At 44.7% G+C, this 19,290-nt stretch overlaps 2 protein-coding genes across 3 annotated transcripts in view; one reads left to right on the top strand and one right to left on the bottom strand.

The window, feature by feature from the left end:
• Positions 1-475: 475 nt before the first annotated feature.
• h1-0 (H1.0 linker histone) lies at positions 476-1,867 on the bottom strand. Its single transcript, XM_031843351.1, has one exon. The coding sequence runs from the start codon at positions 1,604-1,606 to the stop codon at positions 1,016-1,018; it is 591 nt and encodes a 196-aa protein (XP_031699211.1). The 5' UTR covers positions 1,607-1,867; the 3' UTR covers positions 476-1,015.
• A 9,215-nt stretch (positions 1,868-11,082) lies between these two features.
• Positions 11,083-19,290, top strand: part of rhbdl1 (rhomboid, veinlet-like 1 (Drosophila)) — a 37,812-nt gene continuing 29,604 nt past the window's right edge. The window contains exons 1-2 of one of the 2 annotated variants that reach the window (XM_031842905.1): positions 11,083-11,790; positions 18,204-18,362. In XM_031842905.1, the coding sequence (XP_031698765.1) occupies positions 11,743-11,790; positions 18,204-18,362 (207 nt within the window). In that variant the 5' untranslated portion in view covers positions 11,083-11,742. The remainder of the gene's footprint in view (positions 11,791-18,203; positions 18,363-19,290) is intronic. The other variant, XM_031842906.1, reaches the window with a different exon arrangement.

The following is a 19,290-nucleotide window of genomic DNA, read 5'->3' on the forward strand; positions in this document are numbered from 1 at the left end:
CGTTTATTTCACCATGGAATATCTATGGTACACAGGCTTTTACTTCGTAGCACTGCGTGTTCTGCAACGTACTTGTCTGCCCCCATGACTAGTTGGTAAAGCATGAAAAGATCATTCAGAGTGCACGATTCTGGTAATTTGCATGATATTAACACGCGTAGTCTAAGTGTCAGTGTTTTCTGTTTTACATGTCCACCCACGTGTATCAGCCTCTGCCACAGAACACCATCCCTCGCATTGGAGCTTCCATGGGTGGGTTTTGTCTGCACCAGCTTGGTGTACAATAGCTGTAATTTCATGCAGTGCCCTTAATTGGTTAACATGTCTGATATCTATAGGCGACAATGTCTCCAGGCTATTAAGCAGATTACATAAAACCTATTATTCTTCAAAATACAGAAATCCCTCTGACTGCTTCACCAAGCAAATTACGCACGCGTAAAATGCGCGCAATAAGTTGAGCCAACACATTTTGTAGAAGATGACAAAGGTTTATTGAATTGCAGTAAAACCAGTCTTTAAAAGCGACTGAACACAGTTGGGATGTTTGTATAGTATGAGTCGTCTGAACATGAGGAAACATACAGAACGGAGCTTGAGTGACATCTATAGAGCCGTTAGGAGAATCTTGCTGACGTCCACTGCCTATATGGGCTGTACATTGTAAAGGCTCAACAATGCTCACCATTGTCACATTCGTATTTTCAGTATGCCCCCCCGCGTGCACTAACGATGACTATTCGTAAGTTCAACTGTATGTACATTTTTCCTTTTCAGAAAGACGCTAGTCTAGCCAGTATGAATCCAAGGATCGGATAGAAATGAACAGCATTATTAACGCCAAATAAAAAAAAAATGCTCACAATTATGTCTACAGCATCTATAAGCTATAGTGCAATGGAGAGGAAACTACTGGTAAAAACAGCATACGTTTGCATGAGAGCTTACAAAAATAATACATATACGAAAACATTTCCTTAAGTATTTACAGTGACTTTGTCTCTCTGATATTGTCCTACTTCTTCTTGCCTGTTTTGGCTCCCTTTTTGGGTGACTTTGCCTTGGGCTTGGTTGCCCTCCTTGCTGGTTTTGCCTTGGGCTTGACTGCCTTGCTTGCTTTCTTGACTGGTGCCTTTTTGGCTTTCACCGGTGTCGCCTTTTTCGCGACCTTTTTCACTTTCTTTACAGGTGCCTTCTTGGTTTTTTCCGGCGTCTTGGCCACTTTCTTGGGCTTGGCCGCCTTTTTGGGTTTGGAGGGCTTCACTGCCTTCTTCGGTTTGGCAGGTGCCGGCGCCTTGACTGACTTTTTGGAGTCCTCTGGTTTGGCCCACCTGAAGGATCCGGACGCGCCGATGCCTCTGGTGTGGCGCAGGCTCCCTGCCGCCACCATCCTCCTCAGGGCCAATTTAATCTGCACATCGGCGTTCTCGCCCACCTTGTAGGTCTTCCTCACGTACTTCTGGATGGACTGCCGGGACGCTCCGTTCCGGCTGGCGTCGTGCGCGATGGCTGCTTTTATCATCTCCGAGTATTTGGGATGAGAAGCAGGCTTCTTGGGCTTGCCTGCTTTTTTGGCTTTGGCTGGAGTGGCCGACGTCTCTGCCATGGTGACTTTTCTTTGGAGTTAGTTAACAAAAAGAAAAAAAAAAGTCCAATGGGGTGTGATTTCAGCAGACTACACCGGAGCGTCAGAAACAGAAATATATACGCACAGCCAGAAATAAAGCTTTTCTTCCAGAAAGTCCGAGTCGGCAGACAATGCCACACTAACTGCTGTCACAGTAAGAATGAAATAAATGTCCTCACGGAGTGACGCGTCAGTGCACCGGATCACTTAAGTGTCTTATTCCACAGGCGCCTCAGTGAGCCTATGAAGCCTATCTGCGGACGTGATTGAGAACACCAACTGCCAGCAGCTGATCTAGCGGACTCCATGGAACTGGCGCCGTCCTGTTTGTGTTTCTTCATCCTCCAACTCCTGACAAATATCAAAGCTACGGCTGAGTACTGATCCACAAAACATCATCGGCTGATAGCAGAGACATTGGGCTTCACGTGGACACACTTTTTGTAATTTATCCGCGGCGGCGAACAACTTTTATTCCAGGAAAACCCGCTGGAAGTAATGCGGGCTGTGAACAATTTTGCACAATTCGCGTTAAATTGACCCAAACAGACGCAACCTCGGGCAAAATCAACCAATGCATATCGAAATTGTATCTATGCTTAAGCGGATGCACGCGGTTCGGTCGAATTCTCTTTTCGTTTTTGCTTTTAATACATCGATACATTTTCCCAACTAACACAGTCCGGCCATTGACTTTGAATGACGTGGTCGAGATTATTTGCTGTTAAACCTGCTATAAATTATATGTCACGATATCTAAGTTACAGGTGACGCTTGGGACGATGATACGGGTTTATGTGGGGTGGAATACGATGGATAGGTTTGCTGCTTTTGCTGATTTTTCGACAGAATTGCTTATAGCTGTCACTATGGCAGTCGCCACTCGAGGTCCATTGTCAGGAAAGTTGCCAACACCTCCAAAGATCAGGGACTCTGATACCAGATCCAAAAATGGATCACCATATTTCGGATAGTGGTGCAAGTGGCTGCTGTGTGACCAGGTGTTAGTCCAGCTGCAAGGGGGACTGCACCCGAAACGAAAGTCCTTTTAATACAAGGCGCAGTGATGGCTTTCTTTTGTTCAGGAACTGGCGCATCAGACCACAGTCAATAACAGCTTTGACATTTGGCTTTCCTCATTTACATGAGGGTCTGTGGAGCCGGTCCTAAACAACAAAAACCTCCCAAATTACAAAGTTTAATATAATTCTCCTGTATTATTTATTCTTATAATATCAGGTCTGGTGTCCCTCCCTGCAACGCCATTTTGATTCCTAAAGTCACAGCCACTGGAGTAGTGCTTTTCCCCGACTTTTGTGGAATGGTTATCTGAGTTATTGGACACTATTTTAAAATAACAAAAAAATCCCAATTCTGTCCTCGTCCACACCATCCTCAATGGTACAAAGTAATATCAGGCTGTTTGTCCAAGAGGTGGTCCTCTAGTGTAGACTACAGTGGGCTACTGCTTGAAGCAATGAAGGGTTCACTGTTCAAATAACATTATGCCCAATCAGCTGTATTAGTTGGCATAATGGTATATAACCTACCTGTGTACTGTGTATATTGTAGCCGATAAATAGTGTAAAAAGGAAGTTACACTTGTGAGGAAACCATCAGTGCCTCTGCCCTTCTATCTCCACCTGTGTCCTTACAGTGAGTTGATGGCTGAGTATTTTGTTTTTTTTGGTGCGTGTTTTAAATGGAGGGTGGGTGTGAGTTAGTGAGCAGGCAGGGATTGAATGAGTGAAAACGAGGAGGGAGGGAGGGAGGAGTGAGTGAGTGAATACGTGATTTTTTGTCATGAGGCACAGGGAGGGAGTAGATGAAAGGGTGAGTTGTACTACATAGCACAAGTGCATAAAGGAGGGAGGGAGAGTAAATGACTGAGGGTGAAGGAATGAATAAGTGAATGGAGCGCTGGAGCGAATACACATATTTGTATGGCGCAAGTAAAGAGGGGAGGAGCACAATTAAACCACGCAGTGCGTTGCTTATATGCGTATAGCTATAAATACACAGTGTCTCCGCGATAATATGAACAACATGTCTATTGTTTGCGACGCCTTTTCGGGCCATGTGTTACGCGACTATAGCTTTCGGCTTGTTTTGGCAATTTTGGGGTTTAGGGTATTGGTCCGTTGTTTTTGTCACCGTTTGTCCGTTTGTGATGTGTTTTTGGTCGCTTGTGCCCCGTTTAGGAAGCGGGGCTGAAAAGCAGCCGCCAAACACAGACTCGCCCCCTCTTAGACCACTCCCTTTATTAGCTGACACAGGGACGTCCTCTGGACCCCCCGAGCCCTGCCCAACGCATTTCAAAGTAATTATCAGTAAAATGAGATGTTACTTAATGACCTATGCATTTTATTAGGCCTCCCTGTTTCATAGGTGACTGATAATTAGATTTAGTTATTCCGTGATTGTTTTTGAATTGTCCCTGCCAGAATGAAATACACCCTGCTGTGTTTTTTATTTTTATTTTTGAGAATTGGTGCCTTTATGGCGTGGGCAGAGCTGATAATATTAGTTGATTCATTTAATAGTTAATTGACATAAATTAGTCCTCACTCCATCTTTTGGTGCATCCAGTCATTCCCTACTGCTGCCAGCACACTGGGATCTTCACAGTTGTATAATTGGGTTTTGTCTGACTTGCAATAATGTTCAACTTACATAATGCGTAACCCAGTGCTGGTTTATTTGTCAGAAGTTGGAGAGAGTCGAGTGGGAGGTATGCATGTATTTACAGAAGACAGCTACACCATCCTGTCAGGACTGCATTAGCGTTGCATCTCTAAATTTATCCGATGCCAGTTTGTAATTTTAGCTGCCTAAAACCTTCTTAAGCCCAGTCCTGCCACTGGCCCAAAGCAGTCTGGGTAACATCACCCACAATTTCACTACTGAGGGCCTCCTGTACTCCAAATCAGGGCTGTGGGTCAGTATTGGGTCCAAAACTGTCCAACACATGATCACATTGTGCTCCATTAAAAGCATTCTTTCTGAGGACTGTTTGCTCGTTTACTCTGACTTTGAAAGTCAGATAAGGTCAAATTAAATCAGATCTTTTTTATTTACTCAGGTTGCAAGAAAAGACGGTCTGGAGACGGGTTTAAGATTAGATCATTTCTCTTTTTCCTGCTATGAATCCTCGGGGGTTTCTTTACACTTTTACAAACTAATTTACTTATTCTTTATATGTATTTTGCTCATACTCGTATAGAGTTTATGGCTTTTTGATTAACTGAGATTGCATCCAAATCAAGTTTCACTCAGCCAGTCAATACAATAGGATTCTGAGCAGCATTGTTGTTTTAAGGATGCAGATTTCTTTCACCCATTTGGTGTATTGTTTTATAATTCTGTTGCATGACTTTGACAGATCAGTCTCAAAACTAGATGTTTGTTTTTTTGTTATAGATTTTTTTCGCAACTTCTATGTATTATTTCAATGGAAACCAAATGTGTTTTCATCAACATTTACTGGGTTCTGCTGTCATCTGCGTGTGACAGGGTGTAACACTGGTTCCACTCTAGCAAAGCGCTTTAAATAAAACACATACAGAACAATGCATATAGGTATAGTTTATCGGCACAAGAAAATTGTCAAAAATATAGGAAAAGTATTTTTCATCTTTGACCAGTTGCAGCTTTCCTGCTTGCATATGTAAGCAATATATCCCCGTGTACAGTGTTAAAGTGCCAGTTGGGCCCTTGAGCTGGACACCATTTACTTCAGCTGCCCATTGCGCTGCCATGGTTAACATAATTCAAGTTTTGATGATTAGACTTGCTCTAAACTAACAGCATGCCATGTTGAGACAACAAAAGTGAGAACAAGACATTGACACACTGGCGGTTTTAATGCACGTTTCCTCGGGCCAGCTGTGGTGTGAGTGTGCTCTGTAGAGGTAGTGTTCGGGTATGATCGGGCTTCGACAGTTGTGACAACACTTGGATGTGTGAGCAGGTGTCGGCGGCCAAGTGCTGTGTTGACTGCTGCACGGCCGAGCCAATGAAGGCCCGGCAGTTTGGCCCACACCAAGGCTCTCTTTGTGAATGGCTTACCACTCGTGCTCCAAACACCCCCCCTCCCCACCCCGCCCCCCACCCCACACACCCCACCCTCCCTCATCTCATTATGTAGAGCAGGTAACTGTTTCCACAATGTCAGCTGTCAAACAGCCTCTCACATGACAGGCTTGTCATTAGACGCAGTCTTTTCAGGGCACCTGTGGTCTATCAGTCAACCCAGCAGAGATGACTCTGACAGGTATTGTACTGTCATTGTCTCTCATGCTACAAGATGACGCGGCAGTTTTGTCAAAGGGTGATTTTAAAACGGAGTCGCTCCATTTAAAGATAATCAGTCGATCAGTTATTACGTTCATATTAGTGATAAAACTAAAATGCAGAGTTGCTGCTTTATTTCCAAGTTGCTGCACATGTGCCGTGTTGCCCACTAGTTATAACGTCTAATTTGACACTGATACATTACAAGAATGCTACATTTAGCCCTAATCCTGACTTTAACCCTTGCCCCTTTAATACTTGGAGATTTAGGAAGAGTACAGGAATAACACAAGCTGCTGCAACAGGCTGCCACTAAACCAGAGTCAGCTATTATGTCTAGAATTCAGTATGATTGTGATACTTCTTTAAAAAAAAAGAATTTAAACTATCAGCGCTCTTTAGTTTTTTGGACACAATGACAAATGACTATTTCGTGAGTATTTAATTTCTTTGTTTATTTAGTTTTGCGTCAAAGCTGTGCACTATAAATACCAAACAATGATTGAAATAGTTCTTTAATTAAGGTTGTAATGCTCTCTTTGTACAACATTTTCCAAATGTATAAGAGCTGGCAGATGTATTTTGTGCAAAATCCTCATACTGTATACTGGTGACTTCTGATCGTAGCCGCGTTTACCAACAGAGGGCAGTAGCAGCTTCAATACAAGGAATTAATTGTGTTATTTGCAAACATTATTGCCTCGGACTTGGCTTAAACAGAATTAGCGCTGCTACACACACAAAGGCTATATTATTGAGTCAAAGAGTTATAGTAGATAGTAATAGGTGTGTAAACCGTAGAGTACATGTACGCAGTAGGTATGTTATCGATCTATGGCCTATCCTAAACATGGTCTTAGTTAAAGTACAGGGGTAATGAGCTCTGATTATGTCAGGTGAGACATCATAACCGGTTTGTCAGCATTTCTTTGATACTCTGCGGTTTGTTAATGTGGATGTCGGCCAACAGGGCGGCCCTCAATTTAGGATGCAACTGCACGTTTAGACACCAGAGGTCTCTCCAGACTTAGACTCCAGAGGCTCAGCTCAACTGCTGTAGTGGCACTGTGACACCGGAATGTCAGAAATAACAATTGGTGTTTTTGGAGACAGACCTGTCCCAGTACGAGATGTTAATATTGCAGCAATGGGGCTGAAAATGAGGCTTATGAATTCAAATCATGACAGTTTTACAGAAATGTTAATACACCCTTTATTATTTACACGTTTGCCTTTTGCGTTCCCTTTCTCCTCTTAATTCTTTCCCCTTTTCAACCTCCTTCCTCTAACTCACTGCTTCCCCTTCCTCGCTTCTTCCGTTTTATGTCCCCGAGAGATCTTCTAAGTGGAGCAGTTTGGACTGAAACTGTGTCACTCTGTGACCTGATTCATTTTGCTGCCATTTGGTGATTCCCTCTATTGCACAATCCCTACTGCTTGGCATTTTGGCGGCTCGAGTGTGAAGCACCATCTATTTTAATTCACGTGATAAGTTGAGATAAACAGGTTCCAGACAGCCACCAGAACAACTTGTCTTCCTAATTTATACAAGATAAGGTCAGCTAAGAGAACAATAGAGCAACACCGTAATGCTGTGATCCTCATGTCCACTCAGAAACATCCTGATAAACCCGTGCGGCTGTTTCCTGTCGGTCCATCGCAACAACCCGTTTAATTCAGCTTTCACGAGGTAATGTTTTGTTATTGCTTTCTGTAGCACAACATATATTCTTCTGGCCCAATATAAGCTTCAGCAAGGTATACAAGAATATATTTTCTTGTAGCAGTATGCCACTAAATGTGTGAGATATTGTGTAATTGATAGTTTATTTAAGTCTCATGCACCAAATGTTTTATGGGCTTAAAAGTCACTAGTCAACCAAAACATGACGGATCATTCCATACAAGTTTCTTAACATCCTCTACTTATCCACTCTGTCTAAGCTGCATTGCATTGTCATAGCTTAGCTGCTGTGCTATGAAAACAAAACCAAAATCTCCTCCCTTAAAAGACAACTCAACATATCGCCTTTAGACGACCAAAATAAATTTGGATTATTTAACTCCTTTTTTTCAACTAGCAGACTTGTTAGGTAGATGTACATAAGGGCAATGAAACACAAAAGGCAATTTGTCCTCAACTCCAGCGAGATCACAGGGGGTTAAGGTATGAGCTCTTAATTAACACGCAGAGACATCTGCCTTCTGCATAGTATTTAAAGTATGCTGAGATATAATAGTATAATTGCTTAAAAATTACATGTAACTGTTATTATAAAATGTTGCTTCTAACCATTTATGCATTTAATAGTACAGTATCTGCATCTTAGAATAATTCCATAATTAGGAGGTGTACTATTCTAGACTCAAACCATCTAGATTTGAACTTTGATCAAGTCCTATAAGGTTGCCACTTTGTATTTTCAGATGTGACAGCTACCCTTAAAAAAAACTCTTGTCAATGCTGAACAATCAAAATTGAATACACCACAGAGCGTTTTCTTTTAGTTGACATCTCTAAAACTAGACTGAGCACCAGGGCTGAAGTTCATGCAAGTTAAAGGCGGACCAAGCCTTTTACTAAAGTTTTGGTGCAGCAGAAATGTACCACAAACGGTGATTAAATCCTGGTGGAAAGTTCAGTTTGCAAGCCATCCTTTGGACTGTAAAGTTAGAGGAGCTTATTGTGCACATAAACAAATCCGGACAGTTTCCATACACATACGGTAAGTGTTGTACATGAGGCGACCGCTGTATGAATGAGTGTACATGAACCCTCGTGCTTAAAAACCTGGCAAATGAAGACACACTGAACTCAGACCTTTTTAATGCATGCATTTCTAGCTCCTTACCATCCGTTTCACTGACAGAAACACAACTATCCACACACACAGACACCAATAAATAAACACCTGCCTTGTGGACCTTTAAGGCCATTAAGATGGTGAGGAAGAGTGCAGATTGGCGGTCTAATTAATGTGCCCTTCTGCCTCCCTGAAAGACCTTGTTATTCTCTCCCTGCTCTCGCAGAGAAGCAGTGTTTTGTCTGCTGCTGCTGCTCAGGCCTTGTTAAAGAGGAGGAGCAAGCTGCCTGAATTCATTCTGCCGTCTGCATCCATCCACCAGGGGTGAATGGAACATGAAGGGTTTAGTCAGGCTCAAGGGAGGCCATTCAGTTTGGGGACGCTTCGGGCAGCAGAGACTGTATTTCACCGGAGGCTTATCTCGCTCTGTCAGTCATCCGGATAATGTCATTTGGTAGCAGTTTTAATGGAAACAATGATACTGGATGCTGGAGTGACCCATGGTGGGGCTGTGAGCCGAGTTGGCATCCTATGCATGTATTTGGGAATGTTGTGTACCTGCATCGAGCCAAAACAGTGTTGTGCTGATGTTACGTATGCAGCTCATATACTGTCATAATGAATTCAGCGTATTCTTCAGTCGTACATATGGTAGTGCCTGGGTGTTTCTTCTCTGCAGGGTTTTCTGCTTTATTTTCTTACTGCACCGGAGTCTTTTCTTTAGTTCATGCTACTTTAGTCCATCACTCTTTTGATGGGAGTCGTGAGGTTACCAAGGCAACTGTTGCATTCATTTTCACTCCACTTTGGCTGCTCTTTCAATCTGTCTCACTTATGGCAGTTTGCAGATTCTCCAGCACTGACCTTATAATTTGATTTGTCTCATTCATGCTCACAACTCCAGAGTATTGTGGACAAATCTGAACATTGATTAGTCGTTGAAAAAAGACCCACGTGGAGTGACATCCGTCCTGATGTTGCCATAGACTTGGACGGTCATTATTAAGGTTTTGTTTGAACTTAAAGTCTGGGAGCTCTTCCATGTTCACTTGGCCTTGGCCCAATCCATTAGGAAAAACAAAGCAGTTACTCGTGGCTCCATATAGTCAGCAGCCTCAGTTGTTCTCGCATCAAGAAGGATTTATAAGCCTTCCTGCCTGTAAGAAAATGAAAGCCCAAACATCTGGTGCAATAATGGCACTTAAACAGGCAGAGGCACAGTTTGTAACCGAGCCAGAGGCTGAGTTACACTGCTGGTGGTGAATCTGACAGGGAAGAGTTGAAAAGACGAGAAACACTCCTGCCTCAATGTAGGCTGAAGTCGTCACCAGGTCTCAACCCCGACGACGTCTTCAGCTACAATAAGCTCCAGGGCATTTAAGGATCTTTCACTTATTTATGAGGTAAGATTCACGTCCCAGCGCTGCTCCCTCCCCCTCATAGCCATTGTCCTGAGTAGGAGGGGTCACTGCGGATTTGTGCAAAACACCTTTTTAAGTGGATTTCAATGAAATCAAGCACAACAATTGCCCACCGCCCCACATGAGCAGTAACACGTTCCTTTCAATCATTCGTATATTCTGACCCTCTCGCTCTGCTCCCTGCATGCCAGTCTCTTCATTTTGCATCAGATTAACAAAATAAAAGCCCTTTTTTCTCTAATTACTTATAAAGAAGTATTATATTGAGGATTGTGGTCTTGTGTTATTGTCGTGGTGGTATTCATTGGAGGATCATTGAGCCATCCAAACAGTCTCTAATTCAATTTTATGTTTGTGCATGTGTGTTGGGGGTGGCAGTTTGCTTGATTGTGCAGCAGGGCATACAATGCGCTAATGTGCCAGTGCTTATAATTAGCACAGAGATGTAAAGGGTTGCAGAGCAGTCTATAGTTTTCTTTGTGCACCGGCAGTGCTATTGATTTCACAAGTAGTTTTCATGTTGTCTCTTCTGCTATTCATCTCCTTTGTCTTCTGTAGCCCCTTAAATTAACACATGGTTAGGATTTCACCATATGCCTGCGTTTTAGTAGCTTTTGTCTTGTTTACAGTGTGTGGGTTTGCGTCTGCATGCCTGTCAGTAACAGACCAGACATGTGTGTGTGTGTTTGTGTGTTTGTGTGGGGGTGTGGGGGGTTCTGGTGCCAGTAGTAAGCGCAAAGCCGCAGTGGAGCCCATCCCCTGAGACGCCTTACTTGTAGTGAAGAGAGGAGCCGCAGCCCATGGCCACTCCCTCCCCTTTTCCAATTGGAAAAGAGTGGCCACCTCCCTCCCCTGCCTCATTGGTATGCAGGCAGCGCAGTGTGTGTGTGTGTGTATGAGGAAGGGGAAGAGAGAGAGAGAGGTAGCAGTCAGTGCAATGGGATAGAGGAGAGCGAGGAGGAGGAGGAGGAGAGTGAATGAGAGCTGCTGGATCTGCCTTGCCTGCCTGCCTGCCTGTCGTCTGCTGAAGCTGGGTTTTGCCGCCGCGCCACGCTGCACTGGCACAGAGCAGAGTCACGGCCCATTTGCACCACCACCGTCCACACTCTCGGCACCAACACGGAGCCACACAGCACCGGTTCTTACTCCAGCGACACCACCAGCACGGAAGAAAACCAGGGAGAGGGCTCACCAGGCTTTCTCCATCATCAAGGGGGGGGGACACAGCAGCTACGAAAGGGGCCTGGCGTTAAAATTTTAGGCACCAGCTGCTACCTCAACCAAATCCCCCTCCACCTTACCCCCATCCTTAACACCACTACCACCACCACTCCTCCTCTCTCGCTCCTCCCTATGCCCTTGTCCTCGGCGGCTCCTTTCACCTCCCTGGCCAGTATATGGATAGAAGCTCCCTGTTTCAGCTCATACAAGAGCAGGTAAGCGAGTGAGCAGGCAGCGGCAGAGGTTTCTATGGTTACGGGCTCCCGGCCACCTCGTCGTCTGTCCAGGGAGTGAGACGTGGAGGCTGGGGTGAGAGCTGATGTTACGATTGATAGCAGGGGCTGTTTGCACGAGCGAAATGAGAGCGTGAGACAACATGCCGGACGCAAGCATCATGGAGCCATGTGGGCCCAGAGAATGTGAGGTCAGATCATGGCTTATGGGAAGGAGGGGGGGGAAGGGGTGTGTGTGTCTGTGTGCAAATAGAGGATATGCTGTGTGAATGGATGTACAGATGGATTGATTGGAGCATTCTCCATTTGAGGAATGCCACAAAAATTGTGACTGGTCCATTACAGCTGCTGCATTAGCGTTTGTAGAAATGCTGCTGTATGCGCGTGTGTACGGTGTGTGTGTGTCTGTACCTGTGAATGTGTTTCCTTGTGCGTTTTCTATGCTGACCACATCCACAATCTTCTCATCTCAGGGTCACAAGAACCAAAGATTGCAAGATTACTCCGTTTTTTTTGTTTCAAGGGGTCAAACAACGAGGCGGTTCCTGTGAAGACCAGGTCACGGGTCACGGTTTTCTTCTAGAATAGAAGCTGTTATTTGGCTTTAAACTTGTTTCTTCTTTTTCAGCCCTGCTGTTGAAAACACAGCGTTAGTGGTCATATTCAGGCCATTGAAAAATGTTCCTCTTGACATCTGGAGTCCTATACCCAAACTGCTGTTTTTACTGTCCAGTCAGATCTATGTTTGAGTTAAGGTTTGGTCTACTGTCTCCAAAATGAACAGACCAGTATGGATTTGAAAGCAGAAAACAATATCTATATTTGGCTAGCGCTTCCTGAAGACGTGTGTGTGTGTGTGTGTCTCCAGCTCTATTTCATGTCTTGCATTTAATGCAATCTTGCATTCTGTCTGGTGTTTTTGATGGATGGGGATTTTAGCTGATTGACAGAGAGATTGGGCAATCATTCTGTCCACTAGGGAGGAATCAATTATCTGCTGCTGGGTTTAGGGGTCACTAGTGGCCCATCAGCAACACATTGATCAACATGCTCAAGAGCCTTTAGGGAGACGTCTGTGTGTGTGTCTGCGATCATGTGCACAGTTGCTTTTTTATGAATGTGTGTGTGTTTTTATACTAGTGGAGGAAACCCGTGTGGGTTGAGTGAGAAGATGCTCTATGGTCACACTGGTGAGTCACGTACTAACACTTAAGTGATAACAACTAGTTAGTGATACCTCAACAACGCATCTTCCTTCATCAAAGAGGCTGACTCATCTGTGTCAATATCCATTTTCGGTGTAGCAGGTCTTTGGGCGCGAGATGAAGCCAATACGTCCACGTTGTAAACGGCTGGTTGTTTTATTGATTGTGGGGTTTACTCTGCTTGCGCCAGTGTGATGACAAACTGCGGTCTAGACCAAATCACTCACACTGGCTGACGACAAGCCTTTTCCACCTTTTGGGAGTCCATGCGGCGGCCTTTGATTTGGAAACGGTCTCTCTAATTGAAGTACAATGAAGTGAAATCTGCCAACAGCATTTGGACTGTGAACAGGCATGCTTGTTTTTAGCAAAGCCTGCTGCCTGTCTAAACATTTGGCACTTTTTGCTCATCTTTATCCTGGAAAATATTTTTGCAGAGTATGCCTCTTTTTTTTTTTTTTTTGCAGTTCTGGCCACCAGATTTTAAATAGTCCCGTTCACTGGAGGCGCTGCACAACGACCACAGAGTCCCGCCGCCTCTAAGCAAATCCACAAGAGCACCTGGAGGTCAAGGGCTTTGCTTGAGGGCATCTCAGATTCAGCCATTTGTAAAAGGAACATTTCAGGAATATACCTCAATTAGGATGTTTTGCTCCAAAAGAAAACGGGGCATGCTTAGTTTATACGTGCACTGCAGGTATAAAGGAGAGGAGATATTGCAGCCTTGTTGTCATACAGAACCACAAATAAATGCTGCAGGGGGGGAGAGAAGGAGAAAGCAATAATAGCAACATGAGTGAGTTTTTTTTTATTAGTCTTTGTCTGCAGGAGGTTGCAATGCTGAGCTCAGGCTATTTCTGGCCGATGCAGACTCACACATATGCTCATGATCAGAGCACGCACACAGACGCAGTTCCTCTGACAGTCTTTCTATTGCAGCGCCACTGATGGTCGGCAGCACTAAGTGCTCCACCATTGGTGAATACCTCTCCATGTGTCATTCAGTTTTTATTTGGCTTGTTTATATCTCGACCATAAGGACTTTATGGCTCTGAATATTTTGACATATTTATGTCGAGTAGAGAATAAGGCTCTTATACACTGTCCCCTTTCATCATTCTCTGACGCTAATGTACATTGAGCTGTGTTTGAAGACGCCTCTGGCTGTTTGTACTGTGTCTAAACGCCAGGAAATGGAGTCGGATGATTGTTTGCATCAAGGAAAATCCCCTCGGTGTCTCGCTACAGCAGTCTCCACTTGAGGAGAGAGTGGTTTAGATCTTACGGCCACAGTGGTCAAATTTGAGCATAATGACGGTAACAGCAGGGCAGAACATAAATTGTGATAATTACAGTCAGTGGCCCAGTTGTTGGTGAACACCAGTGAGTCTTGAGGGCACCAGACACAAATCAAAAGGGTTTTTATCTGACGTCATGCAAATATGCTCTGCCCTGTAAATGCCACTGCCCTCTGCATACACACAGCCCTGTTCAAGCTTGACAGTCTTGTTCACAGGGGTCAGAGTAGTCTGTAATACTGGCTCTGTGCCACAGGGTTAGTTAGTGAGAACCTTACCAGTGCTGGTGCTAAATTTCCACCTCGCGGAAGTTATAAGTAGATACCGTTCAATCAACAACTATCAACCTTCCAAGCAATTTCACTTTCAACATCAAATAATTTATGTATAGTAAACAAAACTAATAAAACAGATCAAACTGTTCCATCTTGAGTTGGCTGATAATTAAGGGGAATGCATGCAAAGTGTGACCATTGGAATCTTAACCATCTCTGCTGTACTCTCTGCCTCATATGATATGTCCACCGTTTTAGGTAGCAATTCGCTTGTGCCACAGTCAGAGGGCCTTGTCCTGGTTGTGTGTCAGTCTTCTGCAGGGAGGACGATAGAACTGGCTGTGCTTCAGCCCACTGATTAGAAGTCTGTCATGGCTGGGCTTTGTAGTTTGTTCCCAGGCTGGAGGATTCATTCTTGAGCCCCTGTGCAGGCTGGGGTCAGTCTGAGCCTGAGGTGGAGGTAATAGAGGTCCCGGGGGTTAAACAGTAAGATTATTCTCCTGCAGTCAGCATTTTACTCCTCTTTGCCCTCTTCCTCGTACTTGTGTATACATTTTTTTCCCATGTCTTGTCCATCTCCTTCCGCCAGCCAGGTTCGGTTACTCTCTCTGACCAACACCATCACCTTCCATCCCTAATCTCTCGCCCCGCCTCACTTGACATCTACACCTTATTACCGTTTCATTCTTATCTCATTGGTCTCTTCTCATCCGTCTGTAATCTATTTTTCCTTCTGCTCTGTACCCTTTTCTCCTTTCATCGTCTCTTTCTCTCCCCCCGTTTGTGTCTTTCCTTTGCCTCTAGAACTCCAATATGTCGGGGAAAAAAAGGGGGGGGGAGGAATGCAAGAAAGGGAGGACACACGGGCGACTGGTAACCATGGCAACGCATACAGCTTGTCAAAGTGTTGCCCTCACTAGTGTTGGATCGCTTCAATAACTGCTTCCCGCTCAGTGCCTTTTCCCTCCTTCTTCCAACCCTTTCTTCCCTCGGTCTCCCCCCTTGCTCGTGCACGTCATCAGCCGGCCCAGGAAAAAAAACAAAAAAACAGGCTCTTCTTGCCAACACTCATTCATCTCAGTGTACCTCATCTCGCTAATTGATAACCCTAATTGGCTACAAGAACCAATCCTCCACCTCCCTGTATCCTCGGCAGACAGTCTCCCCTGTGTAGCGTTCTTCCTGAATACGGTCAGACCGTGGAGGGAGTAGTATCTGTGCGGTATGACAGCTCGGCGTCAACACTTGGTTTGCGTCAACGCGTACGACCATATACGGTGCGGCTCTGTGTCTGCGCTGCTGCTCTACGTGTAGCGATGTGCTGACATATGGTGGCTGACGGTAATCAGACGTCCCCAGTGTGGCCCTCTGTTCCCTCCATCAGCCCGGGCTGAGCCAGGAGCACATTAGAATCTGATCTATCTCCCCTCTGTGGCAAGTGGATGCAGAGCACTGGAGTGTGTCACATCCCTCCTATAGAAAAGAGAAGAAGAGCCCGACTGCTGGGTTAGGCAGACGCACAGAATAACAGACAGTGGCGAGGCATTTTTATTCTCTGTGCGTCCTTGTTTCATTTCTGGCTGTCTCTGTTCTTCTCGTCTCTCTATTCATACATTCTCCTCCTTCTCCCTCAACCTAATCATTTTTCATTTCTTATATTTTATCAACCGACCTACCCTCTCTGCTGTTTTTTGTTTTTTTTATGTGCTTCCCCGACTCCCACGTATCCCCACATGTCATCCTGGTGCCCAACACGTCACAAATGCTAGCCATATCTGCACCATTTTGCCTCAAGCTTGAAGAGGAGAACAGAGTGTGTTTTAACAAACGTCCATGGAAACACACAGTTAAGGGGATTATCTAAAAATAGAGCTGGGCCCGTTTTCTTTTTCATCTGGGTCCATTTTTGTTCACAAATTTGCTTGTCTGCCTTAACACTGCTGGCTGTCTGACTCAGGAGCAGAGTGCTGAGATTATATGGAGATGTGTGAGGGACAATGACGAAGAGGGAGGTCTTGAGTATTGTATGGATTTTGCCATTCAGTGTAATCAGTATATGCCCAGGGGGAAACAATGGTTGTGTGTGTGTGTGTGTACATAATCTTGATTAATACGGATTACAACAACAGTTTTTATGCTGTTGAGTCATGTCGATGTTCGGAAAGTATGTTAAAGTATCAAAACTAACAAAATTGCTTCACTGCTTCAACCAGCAGTGAGAAAACACTCATAAATGCAGTCAAGCATCATAAAACTAACCAATTAGTTCCTGCCTTGGCTGTGCTCTTCCAGGTGAATACATACATACATTTTCAGTGGAGTTAAAAAATCTGATTAAAAAAAGAAGGATGCTTGTGTTCAACTAAATGACCGGGGGTGGCGAAACTGGAGACAGTGTAGGGGGGAAGCAGAGCACATGAAGTAAACTTGTTCAGAAGGAGATGCACACTCACACCAATGGATTCCCGGGTTGATCCCTATAGCTCCTCAGTTGAGCAGTGGAGCTCTAAGCCTTGAGCCTCCTGCAGTAGGGAGAGACACGCCGCAGCGTAGTTTAATGTCGCTCTCCACATGCAGCCAGTGAAAGGCTTTTGTCTAACAATGTCAGAGCGGGCCAGGTCCAGACTAAGGCGGCCTAGACATGATTCGCCTCGTGGACTCATGACACGGGCAACGATGATCCAACACGACTGACTCCACACTGACGCAACATCTGAAAGCTCACTCCTCCCTGGGGCAACAAGAAGAAGCTGTTGGTTTACTATCTGAAACCTAATGAGGCAGTGTTAGCATTCAGGAAACAGTAAAATGAGAAGCAGCAAGGGCTCCTCCCATGTGGTCTCTTTGTACTGCTACAGATTGTCCTCTGGCGCATTTTCACAAGCACAATCAGATGTACTAAGGAGAGCTGGCATGAGAAATTAACACTCCATTGCAGAGCAATTGACTGTATTTAAGAGGAGGAGAAGGAGAGGGTGAGGGAAGAAAAATCAAGTAATAAGCATGTGAAGCTGCTGCCCCCCAAAAAACATATTATACAAACCATACATAGATACACACCCTATACTTTACAAGCCATTTTTAAGCAGGCACTATTTTAGACAACTACACTCAGCCATTTTTATGACACTCTCCCGCTTAAATCAATTACGGGGGAGCAGCGCTGGCATACAGACATCAGCAGTAATAACCCATGGGGCTGTGGGTCTCAGTGAGTGAGTGGTGATTAAGAAAAACCGCACTGACTATATGCTACAAATGTGACCAGGGTCGGGACTCACACAGTCAAATGAAGCATCCACTCAGAAACGAACACTGAGAAGTCGAACCGCATTTAATGCTGAGGGATTTCTGTTTTCGGGGGAACTGCAGGTCACTATATATTAGAATGACGGGGCCGCCTGTCTCTCCCTCGCTGCTCCCAACAACAACAACCATCCCGCTGTTTGCTTTGACAGACCTGCTCCTTTAATGAGGTTGAATGGGGTTTTTCTCTTTAGGCAGGTCTAATTCTTTCAAAGGCATCTTAGAGGCAGCACAGCTTAATTATTACTGGTGTCAATGTCTGAGCTCATGCCTTCAGTCTTGCAGCTTTTCATTTGTCTTCATGAGTATCTTTTATGTATTATGTTTCTGTGTATACGTCTCAGCTGTCTCGCACTGATGCATTCTCCCTCAGGGCAAGCTGGCACTTCATCTCTGCAGTGCTGCTCGCTATTAAAAATGATGCATAACTGAAACAATATCTTCAATACATGCGTTATCAGCGATGTCGTTTTTTTAAAATTTATCCCAATGGTCTGAGAGTGGGCTTTTGTTTTTCCAGCTGGACCCAGATAACACCGGTTTCATCGCAGTGGAGAACTTCACCAGCTTGGTGGAGCACCATGAGCTGCAGCTGGACCCGTCCAAACTGGACATGCTGTTAGCCCTGGTCCAGAGCAATGAAGAGGGACAGGTGTGCTACCAGGAGCTCATCGAGCTGGTGAGTGGAAACCAGATGCACGCACACAGATACAGATGGTAATACAGAGGGATTTAATGTCCTGCAGTACAGACGCACATTTCGACACATGCACCCACTTTCAGAAAGGTTACAGAATTGATTCAAACAGAGCCGGCGAGCTCTGCAGTGGCGAAAATTGACTCGACCATTCAGGTCGTTGTCCTGCAAAAAGGAGAATCAATCTTTCCAGTTAATGTGTCGGTAAATCCAGACACTTAACCTCACTAGCCGTGCACGACACCCACACCAAGCTGACAGAGACACATAATAAAAGCAACAAAATGTATTTATCTGAACTCATGAATTCAAACACTAGAAATATATTAAAAAGTGAAACAGCAACAAAACTGAGACTATGAAGAAATATGTTTTATATACTGATGTGAGAACAGTCTGTGTACTATTATATTCTCTTAATATGCCTCGTTCTAAGGCAGCTTTACAATTGTTTATTATATATAATATAGAGCTGTATGTGCACTTGGATTAGTTCAATGCAATTCCTGGCATATTTTCACTCCCTTAAGCTCATTCCCCCCGCTCTTTCTTTCTCTCTCTGTTTATCTGCCTCTTTCTTTTTGATCTCTTTCTCTCCTCTTGTGTTGCGCTACCACTGGTTTGGTTTGGAATGAAGGCCGCATGGGGCCACTCATTTTGGAGCGGGTCCAAATTGCTGAAATCTGTGGCACTACAGCGAAATCAGTGTTGAGGTGCTGCTCCCACGGTGCCGCCTCCTTTACATCAGTGTACAGCTATCTTCCTCCGCCATTCTTGAAGTGCTATTTTTTGTTTGATCCAGCTCATTTCAGTGCATTCTCATCTTCAACCCTCCCTTCCTCAAGCCAATTTAATATCCCCCCCCCCCCCCCCCCCCCCCCCCCCCTCCTTCTTTCCCCTTCTTCTCCCC

Source organism: Anarrhichthys ocellatus, unplaced genomic scaffold, assembly GCF_004355925.1.
Source record: "Anarrhichthys ocellatus isolate YVR2014 unplaced genomic scaffold, GSC_Weel_1.0 scaffold4, whole genome shotgun sequence".
NCBI lineage: Eukaryota > Metazoa > Chordata > Actinopteri > Perciformes > Anarhichadidae > Anarrhichthys > Anarrhichthys ocellatus.

Excerpts from the sequence above, each read along its gene's own strand:
- h1-0 (XM_031843351.1), bottom strand. The coding sequence starts at position 1,606 with ATGGCAGAGACGTCGGCCACTCCAGCCAAAGCCAAAAAAGCAGGCAAG.